Raw genomic sequence first — 22,596 nt, forward strand, 5'->3', positions numbered from 1 at the left:
TAACGGTGTCTTATGTTTTATGGACTAAAAGAGGCGCTAATAGCAGACCAAACCGTGGCGCTAGCGCCAAAGTCGGGCCAAGAAGCCAGAAACAAAACACACATATCCTTCAAACAACGAATCCAGCAAACAATGAAACACGGAGCCAACGTCGGTCCCTCTCGCTTGTGACGGATATCTCCGCCGCTACCCTTACTCAGGTTGCAGATGCATAGAGTGAGATCGGGGCTCGTTTGGAGGGGGCTGCTCGGGGGGCTGCTTGCACGGATTGCCTACTCATACCACGGATCTATCCCCGTATCCAACTAGGGTCGACTGGACGCACTACCAGTAGTAGCGTCGTGGAGTCACCCTATAGACACAGTGTTTGGCGATGAGAAAACACCTACAGGCCAACACCAAGAGTAAAAGAAACTGCCAAACAAGGTCCATGATTCAATCTTCATCGTCGTATACTTTTATCAAGTCTGGAGTTTATTATGGGGATAGTTGAGACTACCGATCGCTACGAGCAGACTGAATAGTTCAACACACCAATAAGAAGCTGAGCTCCGCCACGTCTTGTCAGCCAACTCCTCTCAGCCAACTCCTCTCAGTCAACTCCTCTCAGCCGACAACCGACCCTCTCCACCTCTGCTTGTCTCGGTTATGTGCGTGTGCTGGAGTCCCTCGCTGCTCCTCGGCACCTCGTTATCGCTCAGCCATGGTTGGTTGTCCCACGTTTTTTTCTTCCTTCTTTCCAGTCCCTCTTTTTCAGATAAAATACAGTTGCAGATAATCTGCGAACATTGGCTTTTTAAACACTGAGCTTGTATGATCCCCTTTGTTGCCGGGCGCACCAAATCTATTGCTCGACTGCACTTTGCTCAGCCTCGCCTGAGTCATGAGTCAGCGGGGGAAGAGGGACGGAGGGCGAACGCGGGAGGGGCAGTCACGTGGTCGGGCCCACGGCGGCCCTGCGGCGACGGCGGCGACCGCGACGACGATTCGACCATCCGAAGGGTGCTTTCTACGTTATGGGTCCGCACAAGGCTCAACCTACTTGGCGACTAGCGGATCGAAAAACAAAAACAAAAACAAAAAAAAAAATACACTTTGGTGCTAGGCTCAGAATTTAACACTATTTAGGCTTTGCGAAAGGGTGTCGGAGTGAGTGCATGTGCACAAGGGCTCAACTGCTCCTATGGTGTGGGTATCTCGTCTCGTTTGGGGTGCGACTATGTATTGAATAGAAAATAAAACTTGAACCTGAATAAAAAATTGAAAATTGAAAATTGAAAAATGAAAATTGCAAAAAGGAATAAAAGGAGAAAAAAAAAGGAATAAAAGGAATAAAAGGAATGAAAAAACAAAAAAACGCGCTGAAAAAATAGTCCTTGGACAAAGAGAATGGAGAATATGGAGGTTGAGATTGAGAGCCCGATTCTGTGAAAATGTCCAAACGTCCATTGTATGAACCCGTATTGTACTTGTACATACAGTTACAGTATAGCCTGTAGACGATCCAAAGTATACAGCTACGGTGCAATATACTGTACATACGTGATTATACACAGTTTAGCATAGAACAAGAGAGTGTTGGTCGTTGATGCTATTGATGCCAGTTGATGAGACGGAGCAGACGACTTTAGCTCTAAACAACTCCCTTCATTCCTCTCTCCCCTCTCTTATCTCTCCTCCCTCTTCTCTCTCTTCTCTCTCTTGTCTCTCCTCTCTCTCTCTCCCCCCTTCACTCCTCCCCTTCACTCCTCCCTCCCCTCTTATCTCTCCTCATCAGGTAGGTCCAATATGTCAGAACCATCATCACGACAGTTTGCACTAAACCCAACTCTCTAATACCCCTTAGATAAGGTTGACGCTTGGGGTATCTCTAAGGTTGGCCCAAACTGTGCTCTGGATTTTTAACCTTTGAGCCCGCTCCCATACATGGTTCAGTACATATACGCAGGTGGTCCTCTCTCCACCGGCTCCAAACCACTACAAGAGTACAGTACGACAGTTTGTACACGACAGTAAAAGACCACAGACAAGATGAAATACGGCTCTGAGCTGAGCCAGAGGTCGGTGCCGGAATGGAAGTCGCACAACCTCGACTACGACGAAATCAAACAGCTGATCAAACGGGCCACTACCGACGACGCCAAAGACCCGACGACGGAAACGCACGTGCTGGAGGCGCTGAAGAACGAGTTTGAGCACATTTCGCTGTTTGTGCGGTCCAAAACGGGCGAAATCGACCGCCGCATCATCCACTGCCAGAAGACCATCGACCACATTTCCGAAGACGACCGGGTCAAGGAGGAAACCTACGCGGCCCAGGGAAAGAGCTATGCCCACCACCTCAACTCCAAACGCCGACAGACCCGCCTGTACAAGCTGCGGACGGAAATCAACCGCGTCACGGTCGAGGTGCAGAACCTGGCCCGATTCATTGGCGTCCAGAGAACCGGGTTCCGCAAGCTGCTCAAAAAATACGCAAAGTGGAGTGGCAAACAGACGCTGCATCAGTCCTTCCTGCCCACCCTCGACGGCATGTACTCCTTCACACAGCAGGACTTCACCCCCGTCTTCCTCGAACTCTCCTTCATCTTCGAAACCCTCAGACAGGCAAAGTACCAGTCCATCAACACATACATCCAGACCGCCCTGGGAGACAGAGACGGAAGCGACCCCGCCCAGTTCGACACAGAAATGGTCACCCTTGCCACAAACATGCCCAACGCAGGAGCAGTCGCCATGTGGGTCCACCCAGACCACATCACCGAGCTCAAGGTCATGCTACTCAAAACCATGAGCTTTGTGGACTCGCCTAAAACACTGCGACAGAAGGGAGAGGTGCTGGCCACCTCTGTGGACACAAACCAGGGCCCCAGCACCCCCACGCTGTCGCGACGCCCGTCTCTGACCCTCACCCGGGCACTGTCGGACCAGCACGTGACCGAACACTCGCATGCCGTCTACCTGGACGACCCCCGCAAACTCATTTCCATCCAGACAAACACAGAGCCCGGACAGATTCGCTGGGTCGACGTGCTCCCAAAGGACTCTCTAAACAGTGAATCCGACTCCCCCCACCAAACGATGCATCTTTCGGAAGCCGGCCCCGAAACAGACCCCGACTACGTCCTGTGCGCCCCCGTGGGCGGATTCCGGCACTTTGCGGCGTCACGCGTCTCCCGTGACCTCGCCGACGCCATCTACCACTCCAATCTCGAGGACGCAAAGTGGGAAATTGACAATCTCAACGGTAGTGGTAAGCTGGCGGTCGAGTGGGTGGCCAAGCGAAATGCCGTGCCCCTATCGCAGGCGTCTATGCACAGATCGCGGTTCCTGTTTGAAGACTCGCTCAGCATGTCCATTGGCGAACGACGCAAGTCTGTGTCAATCTTCGAGCAAGGTACCCCCTCGGGATCGACGCTGGATAACCCTAACGAGTCGTCCAAGGTGTGGGCGACGCTGGACGAGGGCATCACCGTCAAGCGGGCTGGATTCCATGCACACTTTTCCAAGGATGGCCCCAAGTCTGCATCTTTCCCGTATGCCGTGCTGGAAATTAAATGGAAGGGTCTCAAGCCGCAGTGGATCGAGGACATTGAAAAGTCGCATCTGGTCCACGTGGTCGAGGGCTTTTCCATCTACTCGCATTCTATCGCCCTGTTCCATGCCCAGGCGCTGTCCAAGCCTCCCCACTGGATGAAGACTCTCAACAAGGTGGATCTCCTCAAGTTGCCTCCCAAGAAGGTGAGAGAGGAGCCCACAACAGCATCCGGCAACACCGCACAACTCCAGTTGTCACGGGATTCAAACACACACCCTGTGTCCGGCTCAATTCTGCTCAATTCGAGCCCTGGATCGATCCCCTCACTGACTGATGAGCTGTCCGACACGTCGCAGGAGACTACCGAGCCCCCCAAGGTGCGGTACTGGAACGAGTTTGACAACCCCGAGGACGGCGAGGACGATTCTGGCATTTTCATCTACACTAACGGCGACGAGCAGGGTCTGACACACGACTTCCTCACCGAGGGACACGTCAACAAGCTGATTCGCATTTCAGACAATCTCGCCGACAAGGTGCACAAGACGGCGTCCAAGGTGCGGAAGCTGATGGGCATCAAGCCCAAGCGTTCGTCGCTGTCGGACGAAGAGTCTGCGTCCGACAATGAGGAGGAGTCTCTTTTGAGAGGCCGACTCTACTCCCCACGTCTTAACCCCAACTACAACGACTATGACTACGGGTCTGCAGCCAGTTCGGTGTCGGAGCAGGTCACGGACATTTACGGCGAAGACGAGTTTGCGGGCTACGGCCAGCAGCAGCAACTTGTGGCCGACCGACGTGACCGGGTTCTGTCGCTCTTCTATTCCACCTGTTTCCTGCTGTCGACCCTGATTGTGGGTGTGCTGTGTGGTATCATTGCAGGAGAGGATATGAACCAGGTGTCTGGAGGCGCCATTGCGTTTTCTTTCCTTGCCTTTATGTTTTCCACCGCACTGGGTATTGTGGGGCTGACGCTGTATCTTATGCGAACCTCGACGCCGTCGCTGTGGCACCAGTCGTTTGTGTTTGTCGTCATGATGCTCAACGTTTGCTTTGGCGTTGGAGGGTTTGCGTGGTTGTTGGCGGAGATTGTGTAATTTATAGCATAGGCAGTACGCGGCTTTGAAAGCATCGCTTGAGAGGCTGCGATTGCGGAGTATCCACCCGCCGGGTTGAGGATGTCGTTCGACACTCCGCGGTGAGACATGGTGGGATATTTAAGTAATCATTGGTATAACAGACTTGTATGTACTTGTAGCTGGAGTCGCCAGATTTCAGGAGTCACTGAAAAACAAGAACCCCAAGTCGGAAGACCCGGAAGGCAGATCCGGTTATACAGTGACTCATGCGATTCACATGTCTTTTGATACTAGCACTGTATCTTTTGAATGGTATTTCAGAGGTAGTTATAGCTGGTACTCGTACTACTCTACGACGAGTTTTTGCAACATCTTGGTTACTTGCTTACACTGTCTGAACACTATGGGGAGCAGGCTCTGGCAGGGGGTTATGATGACAGATGACGACAGATGACGATGACGATGACAGAATGACGTTGGTCTGGACTTCTCGCCGAGGTCACCGGGGTCTCCACTGAAGTATAGAACATGATTTTTTTCAACATGATTTGCCAACATATTGCCAGACACTTTTGTCCGCGGAACTGTCGGCGATGTTGCGGGAGGTTTGGGAGCACTGTTGATCGTAATCGACGCAGAGAGAGCTTGCTGTTCGGAGCCCGACCCGCAGCCCTGATGCCATGCCAGGCACTGCATCTGGAGTGGTTCGGAGATGTTACAGTTATCGCAAACAAGTGGCGGAGCGAAAACCAGCACAAGCACGCCGATAATGGAATTCAAAAAACCACGCTCTTTGTACAGTAGGGTTGGTAAAGTCTTCGACCAATGGCTTATTTTTTGTTTTTTTTTTGCTGGAATTTGTCACTGGCGTATACATGTTTCAAGTCGGTCGGTAGAGAGCATTGAGCAGCGTCTTAGAGAATCAGTACGTGAGTAGGATACAGTACGAGAATCGGTACTTGTGCCGAACGTAGACGTAGATATCAATTTTTCCCGAGCTCTTGTGATTCTTTCTAGAGCTCTTGTGAGTTGACCGACCAGAGCTCTTGTGAGTCCATCTTGTGAGCTCAGTAGACTTCAGGTTACTCCTTCAGCGGTCAAGTATGAGACCATTGCACTGGTGTACGTCTACGCACTTGGTGAGTACTGGGGGCCGAGTCTTTCAACAGCATTCGTACTATTCAGTTCATTCGTCGTTCATTCGTACTGTCAATCGTTCAACACCTGTTTAGTCTACAAGTAGTCACACCATCTTCGTACTTGGTCAAACTCTTCCTCACCAACCAATGACACCGTTGCAATATCTGCACGCTAGAGAAAAAAAGCCGGCATGGAATTGGACCAAAGACAACGCCGCCAAAACCACTACTTGTAGACCACCAGTTTAGAACCGTTGACCCACGTGCCCCGCTAAAATGCGGTCAAAAACCGGTCCAGTAATAGACTCCAACCGTCTCATGATGGTGAGACCAAGACAGACCATGCTGAGACAGACCGAGTACGACTAGATAGATGAGAAATACGAAAAGACGTACAAGAAGAGACAATAATCAGATATTACAAGACTAGCAACCAACAAGCAACCAACAAGCACAACAAGCACAAAACAAGTACTCGTAGGCACCAAGTCCGTGCAACAGTTCTGGAACCACCACCTTACCAAGCACATTATATCACCGGTAGACTAATGTACGAACATGTATTGTAAAGTACACTACAGTAGTACGCTTGAATGGACTCGTGGAGCCACAGTGGACCGTTGAAAAGGGGTACTACTGCGACGTACGAGTAGGTGTCCATGGGCGTTGACTTGGAGTCTATCCAAGCAGCTGGTATGCTATGTACTGTATGTACGGTAATGGTCATGTTGACATTATGTACTGCACAGTGGTGTATTTACTGTATGTACAGTTCTCACTCGTACATGTCACTTGTGACCCTCGAACAACTCCCCTAGCCATCCCCAAGTCATCCCTTAGTCAGCCCCTAGTCATCCCACATTACCACCTCACTTCCTCGCGGTATGTCAATAAATGTTCATATATTACAGATAAATAAGGAATCTTTCGTTTTGAGATTCCCAGAAGGAGATGCAGTGACCGTCATCCCACAAGTAGCAGAAGCGGAAGCGCAACAGTGGCAAGAGCCAGAGCTAAACGCCCACCACCGACAGAGCCGCCAGCAAGACGAAATCCAGAGCCAGCCTCAAATTCGACCGATAAGAAAGTCACAGGGACCACCACTACACTCCTCACGCACTTTCGGTATCCTCATCAAAAGTCTCGCCCTGGAACCTCTGACGACACAAGCGCCATCCGTACTCATCGTACTCCTGTTTGGTGACACAGAGGTTGGAAAATCCCGGCTGATCAACCAACACTTTGCCTCCTTGTAGTGTCGTAAAGTCGGGTTTGTCGTCTAGTCGCGTCTTCATGTGGTACTCTGAGGGAATAAGAGGTCTCAGGTCCTTTTCGAGTCGGCTCTGGAAACCAGGTAACTTGGCACATCCTCCCACAATGACAATATTGCTGCATAGTAGTGACCGGAACTCCTTTGGCGACGCCTGGATCGACTCTGCAATGGTCTCACACAGCCCACTCTGTTGCAAATCAATAATAGACGGATCAAACAGAATTTCGGGCATTGTAAACCGTTCATTACCGAGTTTGAGCGTCTGAAGCTCGCTAATATCGTGCTGTTTGCGGTCAACCACGTACCCCAGCTTGGTTGTTTTGTAGTCGGGGAGCGCGTACTCGACCTGGAGTGATTTAGTTTTTTTGGCCAGATCCAGATCCTTGTCAAAGTCCTGCGACACAAAACACACCTTTTCCTTGACCCGGTTGATAATGTAAGTCTCATCCATCATGTTGTAGTGGCGGAACGAAACGGTCTCCTTGAGCAGATTTGTCATGGTTTTGCCTCCCACATTGACTCTTCTGATGCCAGGTTCATGGACCTGTCCAAACAAAACTGGAGTCACATGGGTGGCGTTGAACCCGGCGTCCACTACCAGACACGCGTCCAAACATTGGCCCGACGACCACGCCACCAGATTCGCCGCCTCGGTTCGATGGTACTGCTCAAACCCATACTCTTCAAACACCACCTGGTCAATGTTGGCCGAAACCTGCGGCAGCGTCAGCGGGTACTGTGTGAGCAGCAGCGACGAGTCTGTATCAACTCCGGTTTGCGGATTGTAAAAGAGATTGTCCCACACGGCCTTCTGAATGTCCCAGTTGATGAGTTGGCCTTTTTCCGACGGCCGTTTGAACACCAGAGAAGCGTAGTCCTTGCACTTGGTCAGATCTTGGCCCACGTAGACAGTCTTGTCGCGTCCGCGAATCAGAGCATTGGGAGTTTCCGCGTCGCCCGTGCGGTCCGATTTGATCGCATACGAGCCGTTATCCAGGATCATGGTGGTGATGGAGATGTCAACCAGCGTTGAACCAGACATGCGCCTAATATGCATTGCTGACTAAGCGGGAGAGAGGCCCCGAGAATGGTCGACAGGGTGTGGTACCGCTGTCAGAAGAGTGTGTCAGATGGGTGCAGGGATATTTCTCGAGCAATTGAACCTATATTATTGGCTATATTCTCTTATAATCAAACTACAAGTAATTCTGGCAATGACGGTGTTGAGACATCTGAACCTGGAGTTGAAGTTTGTGTGTAGACGACAGACGTACGTGTTTGAGAGATGAAAGGTTGGAGATCCGAAGACTAGAAAGAGGCGATGTGCTAATTGATTATATTTTGTGAGTTGCCAAGTTATTACACATGTACAGTACCAAGTCTTTTTTACTCAGTTGGATGGATACAGATCTTCGTGTACCTGAAAGTAGAGTCTCTGGACAATACAGTAGATAGATCAACAGTGATAGTTTAGCAAGTGTTGAATATCTTTTCAACTGCCTACAATCCACCATCAACCACATTTACTCCTTTACACTTATATTATATACACATACGAGAAGCTCAAGTTGTTCAGGTAAGCCCCATACTCTTGCCTGCTCCAACACAATATGTACTGTACTCCCACTCTCCTCTCACATGTCATCAAGAAACTCCTTCAAGGAAAAACCCAGAAAGTCAGGGAGAAGTTCTGCAGGAATACCGGCCTCCTCGACCTTCAGCAGAGCTCCTAGTTGGGCAAACTCCTTGGACTCGGACTCGGACTCGGACTCGGACTCGGACTCGGACTCGGACTCGGGTTCGCCACTCTCCATCGTCAGACACGACATGCTGGCCGTGGCGGCGTCGGTGGCAACCATGTTGGTGTTGGTGTCGCACAGAGCCTCCAGCTCTTCGATCCGTATAACTTTCTGATGGAGCTCGAGTTTGAGCAGCTCGATTTCTCGCAAGCACTCTTCCAGGGACTCGGCCAGTTGCTGGTTGTGGGCGTGGAGGGTCTCCGTCGTCACTGGGGTGGTATCGAACGATCGCAGGGTGGTATCGTATCCGGCGCTGGTGCTTGACAGCATGTTTAGCCAGGTATCAGGAGATGTGAAGAGGTGAGAAAGAGGCGAGTGGCAGAGACGCAAAAGGCTTGGGCCCAAATTAGGGTTTATTAAACTTCCACCCAAATTTAACACAATACGATAACGTGATTTAAGGTGTTATCTTGCATAATACGCGAGCAAACGGCAAAGAACACGGCAAAGAACCCGGCAAAGAAAATGGTGGTCTTTTGATGTAAATTCGGCACCAATTTGGAAAATTTTGATTTGAATTCGCTGCGTTATTGTGATTGCACGGAATTTCACAATGAACAAAGACGGAGGTACAGTATGTAGGTATGTAGGTATGTAATGCTCATTGTGCATTCACTTTTTTTTTTTTTTTTTTTTTTTTTTTTGCAAAAGGGCATCCGGAGGAAAGGGAGATCAACGACAAGGAGGGAATAAACCGAAACTGACTCTGATTGAGCAGGAATTGGTTTGGCAGCGGGTTACTTGAAACACACATTCGAAATATGAACTGTTGGACCATGTCACTTGAGGACCATTGGACCTTCATTCAACTAGACTTCTCATCTACTTTGTTGCAAAATGTACTCTGCGGACCACAGTTGACTCCAAATTGCTGCCCGGTATTTATATCAATCATTGGTCGTCGTCTCTCAGGGAGTTGTCACCTCATCTGGAAGCGATTGTTACGATATATACACAAGTATGTGGCTTACCTAGTCGATTTGAATCAGGCTGTGATGAAGACATTGCCGAAACCATCAGAGGTATCTGGAAGATCAGTAAACAACCGTCTTGTCACCAGGATTTGAACATAAAGATGTGAAACTGCTCATAGCCATGTGACCTGACTACTCTACGGTTTGGTTGCACATGGGAAGGGGTTACTGAAACAAGATACCTCCTCCACGAGCCGTGATCCCCTACCCTGGTTCAAGCTCAAGAGGAAGAGACTACAACTAGTGATGGTGGAAACTGAGAGGGAGAGAAACAGTGACATTGAAGAGTTCTATCGAATAATTCCTGGAGCAGCCTATAGACGAAAAGTTCTATGAGGACAAAGTAGACTATTGTTCAACCCCTCCCAGCATTCCAGCCATTCTGCACTGCCCCCAACGACTAACTGTTATAGCATGTGGCCGCCCGAGGTCCCCATAACTGTTCATACAACCCAGCCAAAGCAGCTTACAATACCAAGAAAGAACCCAAGCTCAACAGTCTTGGAATGTGCTACAGGATAAAACGCACGTTTACAACTAGTTTCTCTATCATTGACAATTACACCACAGCTGGAAGTGTGTCAGAATCCGTTGAATTCCTCTCTGGATGTGGAATCAACGGAGCTCAAATTCGATGTTACTGGAACACGTCCCAGACCCATTCTCCAGACTAGCCTTACGCTGAGCACCCTTGTACACTAGAGAGTCCTTGTCCTGGATCATAAAGACCTCAGGGCTTTGTTAAGAGTCATCCACATCAGTAGGAACGCTCTAGCCCCCACCCCGGTTCAGAATCTAGACCTCCTCTGCAGCAGCCTTTGGAGAAGAAGTCCTAACAGCCTATCGAAACAATCCAGAGCTTCACATACTCACTACTATCAAAGGGGAGAATTTGAGTCCAAGAAGCGATTTGGTGGCTGTCAGCTCATGTCGCAACTGATGGAAACAATAATGTTGGACCTGTAGAGATAGTAGACACAGTAGAACCGACTTGTAGATGACGCTAGCCGAATCCAAACCGCCCCGATGAGGTATAATTAACAATCTTACATTCCAGACATGACAAATACGAATTGATGGCCTTCATTCCAATTGATGGCAGCTGTCACCAACCCCAGCAACAGCCTATAGCAGCAAAAGGACCCCTCATCCCGCCACCTTGGTAGCTACAAATCAAAGAGCTGCAGAGTTGACTGTCACAAATTAGGCTTGCTACTCTGGTTGAAACTTGTTGGGGTGTTTTTTTCGAGACTAGCGAGCCGGTACTGGACTGGATGATAGCACGGCAATCACACCCTGCTAGTGCCTCCCCCCTCCCCCGCTTTCGTTTTTCCAGGGGTCTAAAGCCGTAGCCGAGGTACACGCGAGTGAGAATTTTTCTTTCTTTCTTTTTTTTTGCTTGCAACTCCTCTACTTGTAATTAAATATACATCTCCATGATCCTGTCGGTTGTGTTGGTGTGAAGTAACAGATGGAGAGTAGTCAACATTGAGTTATTGGAGCAGCCTTTGGGAAAAAAGAAACAATTCAGACATTTGAAAAACTTCACGTGACTACGATAAAGTCGACACTAAGATGGGGGAGCTGTCATTTTTCCATGCTACTGCAGTAACTACTAGCCTTCTACTACAAGGGGTAGCTGCTTTTTAGTCCCCTAATGGTGAAACCTGCTAGGAAACCGGTCTGGGTAGTCTTTTTTCTGCCTGCAGTGCTGAAATAACGTCTTACTACGGCAAGTTTTCCTTTTCTTGTGTAATTCCACGCTGTTTTTTAATTCCTTCAGCACCCTTATCCTGATCCATAATATCGTCCTGTGAGATGGTGGGTGGTGCATACAGGTGCATACAGGTGCATAACTGTGCATTTTGGTTGCATAATACGTCATGTTTTTCTGTACGTAAACCCAACCTCCCAAACCCCACTACATCCCACCACGATATTTACACACGCACCAACGCACCAAAAAGCAGCCCTCTGCAGTAGCGTGCTCTAACGCAACGCATATAGCAGGGGTGTTCGGCGAGCTATAGCCCCTGAACGCAAATCTGTTTCTTCCGATACCCCCTAAACAGACGACATGCCGGTGATACGACACGATTCTCCCCAAGGATGAGTCTTGTTCTCTCTCTCTCTCTCTGACAATGGCGAGTTGACGAGACAGGCGTTTTGAATGTGATAGTTGAAACACTGTGCCTATGTGCCTATGTGTCATTTGGTCATTAGTCATGGCTCATGTGCACCCTTGCTGTTGTGCGGTAGTGCTACTCGTACTATCCCATTGTACCATGTTTCATGTTGAATGCACGCTACAATCTCCATGGGGTTATGCAAACTCAAGGGTGCAATACCCATGGGTGTTTATTGTTATCACTGAACTCGAATGTGGCATTGACACCCCTGCCAGGTTCCAGAGATGCTCTAGACCGCCAAGTCGCCAGTGCCACGACTTTCTCATATATACCCATGGGGGATATGGGCCTACGTCACAGCCACCACCACCTACTTCTACACTCATTTTCAATGGTCAAACTGGGCTTTCTCCTGGGCTCAGCCGCTGTGGCCTCTGCAGCCATCTCCCAACACAACTTCATTGTCGATGACATTGCCAAAAAGATCTCCACCGCCATCGTCGAAAACCGAAAGTCCGGATACCCCGAAAGCGACGCCGCCTCTGAGGTCTCGGTGCTTGTTAGCGCTCTCATGTCCAACCAGGGCCTGTACAACGTCTTTGTGTCCGCCGTCAACATTGTGGCCATCGAGGGTGTCAACACTAAAAACTTCCCTCCCTTTGCCAACGTGGTTACAAACGCTATGATCAGCTACATGTCCGAGCCTGACTTTAGCGTAGCCTCTTCTATCGTTCTTGCTAAGGGTACCAACTACAACATTATGCCTGCCTGGACCAAGGCTCTGCAGCTCAACTCGGATTACGTTGCTATGCTGACTTCTCCCCTGTTCCAGATTAGTGATGTTTCTACCGTGAGCCAAGCCATCTTCACGCTACGAAGTATCGCCACCTCTCTTCTCGTCGAGCTTCACCTGCTGTCTGCCCCCACTACCGAGGTCACCATTCCGTCTTCTATCATTGCCCCTGTTGTTGAATCGTCTGCTCCTGTGGTTGAATCTTCCTCTTTTTTCACCTCCACTGTAACATCCACTGTGACTACCTCGATCCCGTCTCCCTCTCCCTCACCTTCGTCTGTGGCTTCTCCTAAGGTTCCTTCCACATCGTCGCCTCTCGCTGTTGTCACTTCCGTCGAGATTAACCGCCTCGCCTCAGACGTCATTCTCACCTCCACGAGCATCGAGTCCATTGTCCACTCCACCGAGTCAGTCTCTTCAACCGTAGTGCCCACGACTCTCACAGTTCCCACGGACTGTCCCAAGACTCCTCCTGCCCAAGGTCTTCTGGACTGCATCCACCAGTGCACGATTGTCACTCTTCAGATTGGTGCTTGCTTTGGTGTCTCTTCATGTATCTGTCCCCGATTCAACGGTATCCGAGACGCTCTGGCCACATGTCTCTTGTGTGGAATCTACCACGACGAGGTCAGCCAAATTATCAACAACGGCATCATCTCGTGGCTACTGGGATGCAACGAGCCAACCAACCCCTGCTCTGCTACCGTCACCTCCTCTAACATGGTCTACTCTACCGCTACTCTCGTCTCCACAGTCGTGTCTACTCACGTGGCTTATTCCACCATTAAGGTGACTACCATCACTGAGCACGGTCCTACAGCTGGTACTACAGCCATCACCGGCGACGATGGAATCCCCACGCAAATCATTACTGTTGCTCCCACCGGCCCCGTCGCCACTAGCACTGTCACTGGTCCTCATGTTGGAACTCAGACTATCGTTGGCCCTGATGGCTACTCTACTGAGAGAGTGACGGTTGAGCCCTCCATCCACCTAGACGGAAGTGTGACTCCTTTGACTTCAGAGACTCCAGCTCCGCTCATCACGACTCCCGTAACTACAAAAACCGTCACAGGCGATACTGCTGGCACAGAAGTTGTGACTGGCGCAGACGGAAAACCCACTGAACAGGTCACTGTTGTTTCTTCTAAGGCTGTTACATCCTCTTCGGCTGCCTCTTCTGACGGAACAATTACCCAATTGGCTACAGACTCTCTGACTCCCCTGCCGGCCACAACCAATACCGTCACTGGCCCTACTGCTGGAACTACTACAATCACAGGGACAGATGGCAAGCTCACCGAGCAAATTACTGTTGCTCCCACTGGTCCCGTTACCACTCGCACAGTTACTGGTCCCACTGCTGGCACTGGAACTGTGACTGGAGACGATGGGCTGCCTACTGAGCAAATCACTGTTGCTCCTACTGGTCCTGTCACTACCAAAACCGTCACCGGACCTACTGCTGGCACTACCACGATCACAGGGACAGACGGCAAGCTCACCGAACAGATCACTGTTGCTCCTACTGGTCCCGTTACCACCAAAACCGTCACCGGACCTACTGCTGGCACTACCACGATCACAGGAACTGACGGCAAGCTCACAGAACAGATCACTGTGGCTCCTACTGGTCCTGTCACTACCAAAACCGTTACTGGACCTACTGCTGGCACCACCACGATCACAGGGACAGACGGCAAGCCCACAGAGCAGATCACTGTGGCTCCTACTGGTCCCGTTACCACTCGTACAGTTACTGGTCCCACTGCGGCACTGGAACTGTGACTGGAGACGATGGGCTGCCTACTGAGCAAATCACTGTTGCTCCCATTGGTCCTGTCACTACCAAAACCGTCACCGGACCTACTGCTGGCACTACCACGATCACAGGGACAGACGGCAAGCTCACCGAACAGATCACTGTTGCTCCTACTGGTCCCGTTACCACCAAAACCGTCACCGGACCTACTGCTGGCACCACCACGATCACAGGGACAGACGGCAAGCTCACCGAACAGATCACTGTTGCTCCTACTGGTCCCGTTACCACCAAAACCGTCACCGGACCTACTGCTGGTACTACCACGATCACAGGAACTGACGGCAAGCCCACAGAGCAAATCACTGTGGCTCCTACTGGTCCCATTACCACCAGAACCGTTACTGGACCTACTGCTGGTACTACCACGATCACAGGAACTGACGGCAAGCTCACAGAACAGATCACTGTGGCTCCTACTGGTCCTGTCACTACCAAAACCGTTACTGGACCTACTGCTGGCACCACCACGATCACAGGGACAGACGGCAAGCCCACAGAGCAGATCACTGTGGCTCCCATTGGCCCTGTCACTACCAAAACCGTCACCGGACCTACTGCTGGTACTACCACGATCACAGGAACTGACGGCAAGCTCACAGAACAGATCACTGTGGCTCCTACTGGTCCCATTACCACCAGAACCGTCACCGGACCTACTGCTGGTACTACCACGATCACAGGAACTGACGGCAAGCCCACAGAGCAGATCACCGTTGCACCTGCTGGTCCCGTCACTACCCACACTGTAACCGGACCTACTGCAGGTACAACTACGATCACAGGAGCTGACGGCAAGCCCACTGAGCAGATCACTGTTGCTTCATCCAAGGCCACCACTGCATCTGATGCAGCATCTTCCTCCGCGGCTGTTGCATCCTCTTCGGCTGCCTCTTCTGACGGAAAAATTACCCAGTTGGCTACAGGCTCTCTTACTCCCCTACCGGCCACCACCAATATTGTCACTGGCCCTACAGCTGGTACTACTACAATCACAGGTGCTGACGGTAAACTCACCGAGCAGATTACTGTGGCTCCAACTGGTCCTGTCACCACCAAAACCGTCATTGGACCCACGGCTGGCACTGAGACCGTGACTGGAGAAGATGGCTTGCCTACCGAGCAAATCACGGTGGCTCCCATCAGCCCCGTCACTACACAGACTGTCACTGGGCCCACAGCTGGCACCACAACGATCACAGGAACTGACGGCAAGCTCACAGAACAAATCACTGTGGCTCCCACTGGCCCTGTCATCACCAAAACCGTGACTGGACCCACTGCTGGCACTGAAACCGTCACTGGAGAAGATGGCTTGCCCACCGAGCAGATTACTGTCGCACCTACTGGCCCCGTCACCACTAAGACTGTCACTGGGCCAACTGCTGGCACTACCACGATCACAGGGACAGACGGCAAGCTCACCGAACAGATCACTGTTGCTCCTACTAGTCCTGTCACTACCAAAACCGTTACTGGACCTACTGCTGGCACTACCACGATCACAGGAACTGACGGCAAGCCCACCGAACAGATCACCGTGGCTCCCACCGGCCCTGCCACCACCAAAACCGTCACTGGTCCCACGGCTGGCACAGAAACCGTGATTGGAGAAGATGGGTTGCCTACCGAGCAGATTACTGTGGCACCTACTGGCCCGGTCACTACCAAAACAGTAACCGGACCCACTGCTGGTACTACCACGATCACAGGAACTGACGGCAAGCTCACAGAACAGATCACTGTTGCTCCTACTGGCCCTGTCACTACCCAGACTGTAACCGGACCTACTTCTGGCACTGAAATTGTGACTGGAGACGATGGGTTGCCTACTGAGCGAGTCACCATTGCTTCTGTCGCTTCTGCTGCTCAGACCAATGATAACTCCGAGACAAGTGGCACTGACGGCGATGGCCGAAATGCTGAGGCTTCTCGGACTACGCTTTCCGAGACCGCATCTACTGCTGAGAAGACTGGTTCCGGTCATTCTGACGCCAACAATGGAGGCTCCACGGGTGACAATGGCTCTGATGCTTCCAACGGTGGTTCTAGGGGTGATTCCGACTCCAAAGGTGATTCTGGATCCCAGGGAGACTCATCTAAGGACGATTCCAGCTCCAAGAGTGATTCCGGATCTGGCACTGGCTCCGACAAGTCTAGCAACTCGGGTTCATCTGGTTCTGGTACATCTAGCGACGCTGGTAAGTCTGAGAACTCTTCCAATGGTTCCAACAGCTCCGGTAGCTCTACTAGTGGATCGGGCAAGTCTGACGGTTCGTCCAACAAGTCTAACGGATCTTCCGGCTCCTCTGGATCTGGCTCTGGCTCTGGCTCTTCTGGATCCAACTCTGGCTCTTCTGGATCCAACTCTGGCTCTTCTGGATCCAACTCTGGCTCTTCTGGATCCAACACTGACTCTTCCCACTCCAGCGTCGTCGCTCAGGCCAACTCTGCTGTCTCGGTTTCTGTTTCTGCCACACTTGTTGTTGCCGCAGGTATGGCTCTTTTGTTCTAGCTTATATTTTTTAGTGTGTAATTGATGTTTTATACCCCTCTGTATTGTTTGCCAGTGACTTGTGTATTGTGTCGCTGTACAAGTATGGACTGTAGGGTGGAGATCTCGAGGGGAGGGACCACAGCATAAGTACTTTCTGAACTATTTAGCTTTGTTGAAGTGAAAGTTTTGTGGAAAGTCTCAACAGTTAAAACCTCATTACTTGCTACTTTACTGTACTTCTACTACAACTAGTTAACATGACTGCAAATCAGATTCTGTCAGCTCCGAATGACGTAATGGATCGTAGCCTGGCTTCGGAGCTAAACAATAGCGAAAATCTGAATACACTAGCCAATATGAGCCAACTTCACCGGTACTAAAGTTAGCACCTCAGTATAGCGTCTTATCGCGTGCTAAAGTCTTCCTGCTTGGGGTCAACAGACCCCTGCACCACTAACTTCCATTAAGTCGCTATATATACAGGGATGGAGGCAGCAATTAATATCAGAGAGAGAGGGAGAGAGAGAGAGGCAGTTGTTTGGGTTTTTGCTTTCAAGAGAGATGACTTGCGAACTTGTTTTCATGTCTCAGACAACCGTGTGTTTCCCAGGTACGCTCTCTCCTGGGGATGTCAACTATGTCGATGGAGATAACTTCACTTGACTATGGCTTATGTCTGAAACACTTATGTCTGAAACAGCGGGTTGCGCTAAAGAGCAAATAGTGCAACATTGGGCTGTTTTGCAAAAGATCGTGGGTGGTTAAAGAATGCGACTTGCACTCATTCTTCTCGAGCAATGCTCTTACGGTATGAGATGGGAAGCTATTGTCTCATGTGGGACATGTAGATGCTGGTTGTTCAAACAGTTGACGTATTTGTAGCAATTTCGTGGTGTTACACATCCACAGAAGTACCCCCAACATCCCCTATTGCGTTGGCGGGGAAAACTAGAGCCAGGCACGAACACTACATGTGGTCCAGACACTCCACAACCAGGGTCTAGGAACTAAACACTACAGGGTGTTGTGTATATACATTAATGGAAGAGAAGAGACAAGTTTTTGTTTCTGTACAGCACCTACAACATGAAGTGGATCAGCTCGGTATGTCTGCTGGCTTCTACAGCTCAGGCAGCACTTTCGTACAAGGCAGATTATCAAGTGGATCTCGTCTATTCGCGTTTTTCTGACGCGCTGGTGGGCAACAAACTGCCAGATGTTCCCGAAACTCAGGCTCAACAGGAGGCCTCTGACTTCATGTCCCTCATTATTTCGAACACGGATGTTTACAACGTTATGTCTATCGCCCTGGACCTGCTTGTCTTTGGAGACGGTTTTTCCGAGGAGCTGTTTCCGGACTTTGTGTCTCTCATCAGACAAAATGTCGACCGGTACCTTGGGTCGTCGGACTTTTCCTCCGCTGCCTCAGGCTGGTCTACCTGGAAGTCTGACTTCAATACTGGGGGTGCTTTGAAGGACGCTTCCAGTGCAATGTCTGCCTTTATTCTGCTCTACAGCAGTGAAACCACTCTTGCCGAAAACACACTTATGAGTCCTAGTTACGCCATTGCCACCAATGCTTTGACGTACCTTCTCAATGCCTTGGGGGTTGTCACCGTTGCCGATATTGATTATACTCCTACCATTGTCCGTGTTACTACCTTCGAGTCAACTTCTGAGTCTTCTTCCAGTGTTGAGTCTTCCAGTGAGTCTTCCAGTGAGTCTTCCAGTGAGTCTTCCAGTGAATCAACTTCTGAGACAGCTTCAGAGTCGACTTCTAAGTCAGAACCAACTCCCGTGCCTGATTCGACTTCTGCAGTTGAGCCCACTCCCGAACCTCAACCGACTCTCATCCCACAAACCACATCTATTCCTATTCCTATGACTTCTTCTTCTTCTTCTTCAGAGCCTTCTTCCACTATCGTCTCTTCCAGTCAGGTATTCTCTTCTCCTTCTTCATCCTCCTCTTCTACTTTGTCTTCCAGCCAGGTACCTTCGTCTTCCATTCAGAAGCCCTCTTCTACCTCTTCCAGTCAAGTACCCTCTTCTACTTCGTCTTCCAGTCAGAAGCCCTCTTCTACCTCTTCCAGTCAAGTACCCTCTTCTACTTCGTCTTCCAGCCAGGTACCTTCGTCTTCCAGTCAGAAGCCCTCTTCTACCTCTTCATCTTCCAGTCAAGCAGCTTCTACTCCTTCATCATCTTCTTCTTCCACTAAAGTGTCTTCTTCCACTAAGGCATCATCGGCTACTCTCGCTTCGGTGTCATCTGCCAGTCAAGTTTCTTCCACCGTAACTTCAAGCAAACCCACTACCTCCACCAGTATGTCTCCTTCCACCAGTATGTCTCCTTCCATCAGCGTATCTCCTCTTACCACCCCTAAACCGACGCACGTCTCAAGTTCCGAAGTCTCAACCACTGGCGCTTCCAGCAGCAAGTCTGAGTCAAAGTCATTTCTTCAGCCTTCCAAAACAAAGATATCTTCAGTCTCCTCCTCGAGGGTACCTGTTTCAACCACAGTTTCCAGTACACTGGTTGGGTCTTCAACTGCTGGGTCTTCAACTATTGAGTCTATCACCGAGTCCACTCTTGAGACCACTGTTAAGACCACTGTTAAGACCACTGTTGAGACCACCACTGTTGAGACCACCACTGTTGAGTCCACCACCGAGTCCACCACCGAGTCCACCACCGAGTCCACCACCAAGCTAGCATCCTCGCAGGAGTCGGCTAAAACCTCTCCCAGCCATTATTTCTCATCCCACGATGTATCTATCTTTGCTGACTCGGTCACTCCCACCACTTTGGACACTCCCACTCCTGTGCCCACCTCTGAAACTGTCAGCAGCGACTTGACTTCAACATTGTCTTCAACATCGACTCCAACTACCTCTGAGTTGCCTGAGTCAACCAAGGAGTCAACTGAGTCAGTCGAGCAGTCCTCAGTCCAGTCAACTCATCAGTCCTCGTCTCAGCCAATTGATCAGTCCTCAGTCCAACCAATTGAGCAGTCCTCAGCCCAACAAAAGTCTGAAACAACATCTTCTATTGATGTTCAAGTTTCCCCCGCTTCTGTAGAGCCTTCTTCAGACGCAGTTAACCCTGTGTCTTTGTTTTCAGTGGCTTCCTCTGTTGAAGCCAACTCGGTTCTTTCTTCTTCAGTGACTGTAATTCCAGGACCTCTGACTTCCTCCCCAGTCCAATCTGCTGAGATTCCAAAGACTGCCACTGCCACGGATTCCATCTCAGAGTCTCCCACGTCTTCCAAACAGTCTCCTTCCGAGTCTCCTCTGGCGTCCCCGGACTTTTCCCAGTCCAAAGAGCCCTCCCAGACTTCAACGACCTCAGCTGTCAACGAACCAGCTCCCGTGGAGACCTCCCCTGTCCCTTTTTCTTCCGCGGCTACTGCGGCTGAAGCCCAGCTCCTTGATCAACACTCTTCTCAGTCTCTGAGTCAAGCCAAGAATCCACCCCAAGCGACTGGTGAAGCGCCAGACAAACCCGCAGCCGAACACCCCGAAGAAGACAAGCCCAGGGAGAGTGAAGACAAGCCGAGGGAGAGTGACAAGTTGGAGGAGATTGCGGGTTCCCAAAGTGTCCAAACTGATACACCCAAACAGAGCTCTCAACCGACAGGCTCTCAGCCGAAGGACTCTCAGCCGAAGGGCTCTCCTAAAGACAACACCCCGAAAGATACCCCGAAAGACAATACTGCTGCCACCACTGCTCTCGAAAAACCTCTCCAAGCCAACGGAGCCTCTTCCATTGCAGGAAGCACTGCTGTTGTACTGCTCACCTTTCTTGTAACCCTTCTAGTCTAATAACACACACTATACTCGTACAGTACATACTAGTGGACAACATCAATAGTTCATAGCAATGATATTACGAGTAATGTATAGTGCTTCAAACAGTTTCCGTACTGCGATTTATCGTTGAAACAGTTCTTGCCCGTCGTCAACTCTTCAAAAGTGCTCCAGCTGCCGGTAGTCATCTCTGGTCAATTACCTCCACTTGTCTTCTTGTGACAATATGCTCCATAACGACTTGGTTCTCCTGACTTTCCGCGGTCTTTCTTCCTCTGGCACACACTCTAGTTTTCGTCGAGGGCCCTCGTTGAACTGCGTCAAGTACCTACTTCGGGCCTCCAAGTAGCTGTGTTGGCCATAAACAGGCCACAGAAGTGCCACAAGCTGTCCGTATGCGAGAGGCTGGTCTTCCGAGAGGTTTTCGAGCGGAATTTTGTTCTGTAAAGGGAGCAAGGGCTGTGTTTCGTTGGCCGAAAACGCTGGTTTTGGAGGCGTCACCGGAGATGGGCTGCTGAGAGAGCTGTGGGAAAGGTGCCTGGAGGCTGTGGAAGACGTGTAAGCGGCGGTTTTGACCGACGGGTTGAGATAGGCGTAGGACCGCTGTTTGGAAAGGTTGGAGTTGAAGCTCACTCCACTGTCTCGAGCCGGTATAGGAGGCTGTTCTCTGGGCATTTTTGGCTCTAGACGGGTTAGAAAGAGGGAAGCGTCCAACTGTTGTGTGATGTGCAAGTTGGCAAGGTCCGTCCCTTTCAGAAAGAGACCGACTTGTTCGCCGTGGCACAAGCAAACAGGACCAGTCATTTGCCTCATTGTTCCTGAAAGGTCAGTGATCAGTCACTCAGCTAGACGCTGGAGAGACAGTTGACAAAACCAGTTGATAACCAGTTGATAACCAGTTGATAACCAGTTGATAACCAATTGATAACCAATTGACAACCAATTGACAAACCAACAGTGGTGTCCTTCGTCTACAAGCACCTGTCCAACTCAATCCGCTTGTCTCTTTACCAGCACCAACCTCCATACCCTTCTTCTGGTACATCATCTTGGGATGGGGTGGAGTGTATGGCCGCTTATTAATAGTGAGCCCCAAGTATATATCTCTTTTCAGGTGATCAACTGACGAGATGTACGAGTACGACGATACGAGTACGAATATAAGCGCGTATAACTGACCGACCAAACATGTGTACTTCTAGATAGTGAGTCAAAGCTGTGTATAGGACTTCAACAAGGAGGTCCAAGGTAATTTTTATAATATTTTTATTTTTATTTTTATTCTAATGATTCACCACAGCTATATACCAAGAAGCCGCTTATTGGAGATCAATGAATCATACATTTAATAATTGTTCGAGGGGCATGTCTGTTGGCTCGTCGTCGTTTCATCTTATCCTTGTCCTATTCGCGGTCTCATAGTAGTGAATCAAGACTACTAAATCAATAAATAAATACATACATAAATACATCAATAAATAAATCAATTAATCATATATTTCATCGTTGCATGTCTTATCCAAACTCGAGGTTGGTTTAGTTTGTTCATAAAGATCGTAGAAGGATGTGTAGTTCGGATAGGAATCATGAACAAGATTCGTGTGTATCGTGATGGAGTCTTTGCGACATCGGGGAGTTGAAGTTGGAGTAGCTCGGTGTATGGTTGTTATGTTGTTGGTGTTTTTTTTGTTGTTGTTGTTTTTTTTTTTTTTTATTCTAATGATTCTTTTTTTTTTTTTTATTATTTAT

At 49.9% G+C, this 22,596-nt stretch overlaps 7 protein-coding genes across 7 annotated transcripts; 4 read left to right on the forward strand and 3 right to left on the reverse strand.

The window, feature by feature from the left end:
* Positions 1–373: 373 nt before the first annotated feature.
* On the forward strand, positions 374–807 carry YALI1_D16354g (uncharacterized protein; the record flags this gene model as incomplete). The annotated part of the gene is made up of 2 exons (XM_068282690.1): positions 374–488; positions 542–807. 2 exons carry the CDS (start codon positions 374–376, stop codon positions 805–807), a joined length of 381 nt encoding a protein of 126 aa, XP_068138791.1.
* A 1,224-nt stretch (positions 808–2,031) lies between these two features.
* YALI1_D16370g (uncharacterized protein) lies at positions 2,032–4,635 on the forward strand (the record flags this gene model as incomplete). Its single annotated transcript, XM_502779.3, has 1 exon — positions 2,032–4,635. The coding sequence occupies one exon, from the start codon at positions 2,032–2,034 to the stop codon at positions 4,633–4,635; it is 2,604 nt and encodes an 867-aa protein (XP_502779.3).
* Positions 4,636–6,868: 2,233 nt separating this feature from the next.
* On the reverse strand, positions 6,869–8,086 carry YALI1_D16431g (uncharacterized protein; the record flags this gene model as incomplete). The annotated part of the gene is made up of 1 exon (XM_502780.3): positions 6,869–8,086. One exon carries the CDS (start codon positions 8,084–8,086, stop codon positions 6,869–6,871), a length of 1,218 nt encoding a protein of 405 aa, XP_502780.2.
* Positions 8,087–8,663: 577 nt separating this feature from the next.
* On the reverse strand, positions 8,664–9,098 carry YALI1_D16441g (uncharacterized protein; the record flags this gene model as incomplete). The annotated part of the gene is made up of 1 exon (XM_502781.4): positions 8,664–9,098. The coding sequence occupies one exon, from the start codon at positions 9,096–9,098 to the stop codon at positions 8,664–8,666; it is 435 nt and encodes a 144-aa protein (XP_502781.4).
* A 2,996-nt stretch (positions 9,099–12,094) lies between these two features.
* Positions 12,095–17,061, forward strand: YALI1_D16471g (uncharacterized protein; the record flags this gene model as incomplete). The annotated part of the gene is made up of 2 exons (XM_068282691.1): positions 12,095–14,474; positions 14,519–17,061. The coding sequence occupies 2 exons, from the start codon at positions 12,095–12,097 to the stop codon at positions 17,059–17,061; spliced, it is 4,923 nt and encodes a 1,640-aa protein (XP_068138792.1).
* A 1,068-nt stretch (positions 17,062–18,129) lies between these two features.
* YALI1_D16531g (uncharacterized protein) lies at positions 18,130–20,862 on the forward strand (the record flags this gene model as incomplete). The annotated part of the gene is made up of 1 exon (XM_502785.3): positions 18,130–20,862. The coding sequence occupies one exon, from the start codon at positions 18,130–18,132 to the stop codon at positions 20,860–20,862; it is 2,733 nt and encodes a 910-aa protein (XP_502785.3).
* Positions 20,863–21,045: 183 nt separating this feature from the next.
* YALI1_D16567g (uncharacterized protein) lies at positions 21,046–21,660 on the reverse strand (the record flags this gene model as incomplete). Its single annotated transcript, XM_502786.3, has 1 exon — positions 21,046–21,660. The coding sequence occupies one exon, from the start codon at positions 21,658–21,660 to the stop codon at positions 21,046–21,048; it is 615 nt and encodes a 204-aa protein (XP_502786.3).
* Positions 21,661–22,596: the final 936 nt, after the last annotated feature.

This window comes from Yarrowia lipolytica, chromosome 1D (assembly GCF_001761485.1).
Source record: "Yarrowia lipolytica chromosome 1D, complete sequence".
In the NCBI taxonomy this organism is placed as follows: domain Eukaryota; kingdom Fungi; phylum Ascomycota; class Dipodascomycetes; order Dipodascales; genus Yarrowia; species Yarrowia lipolytica.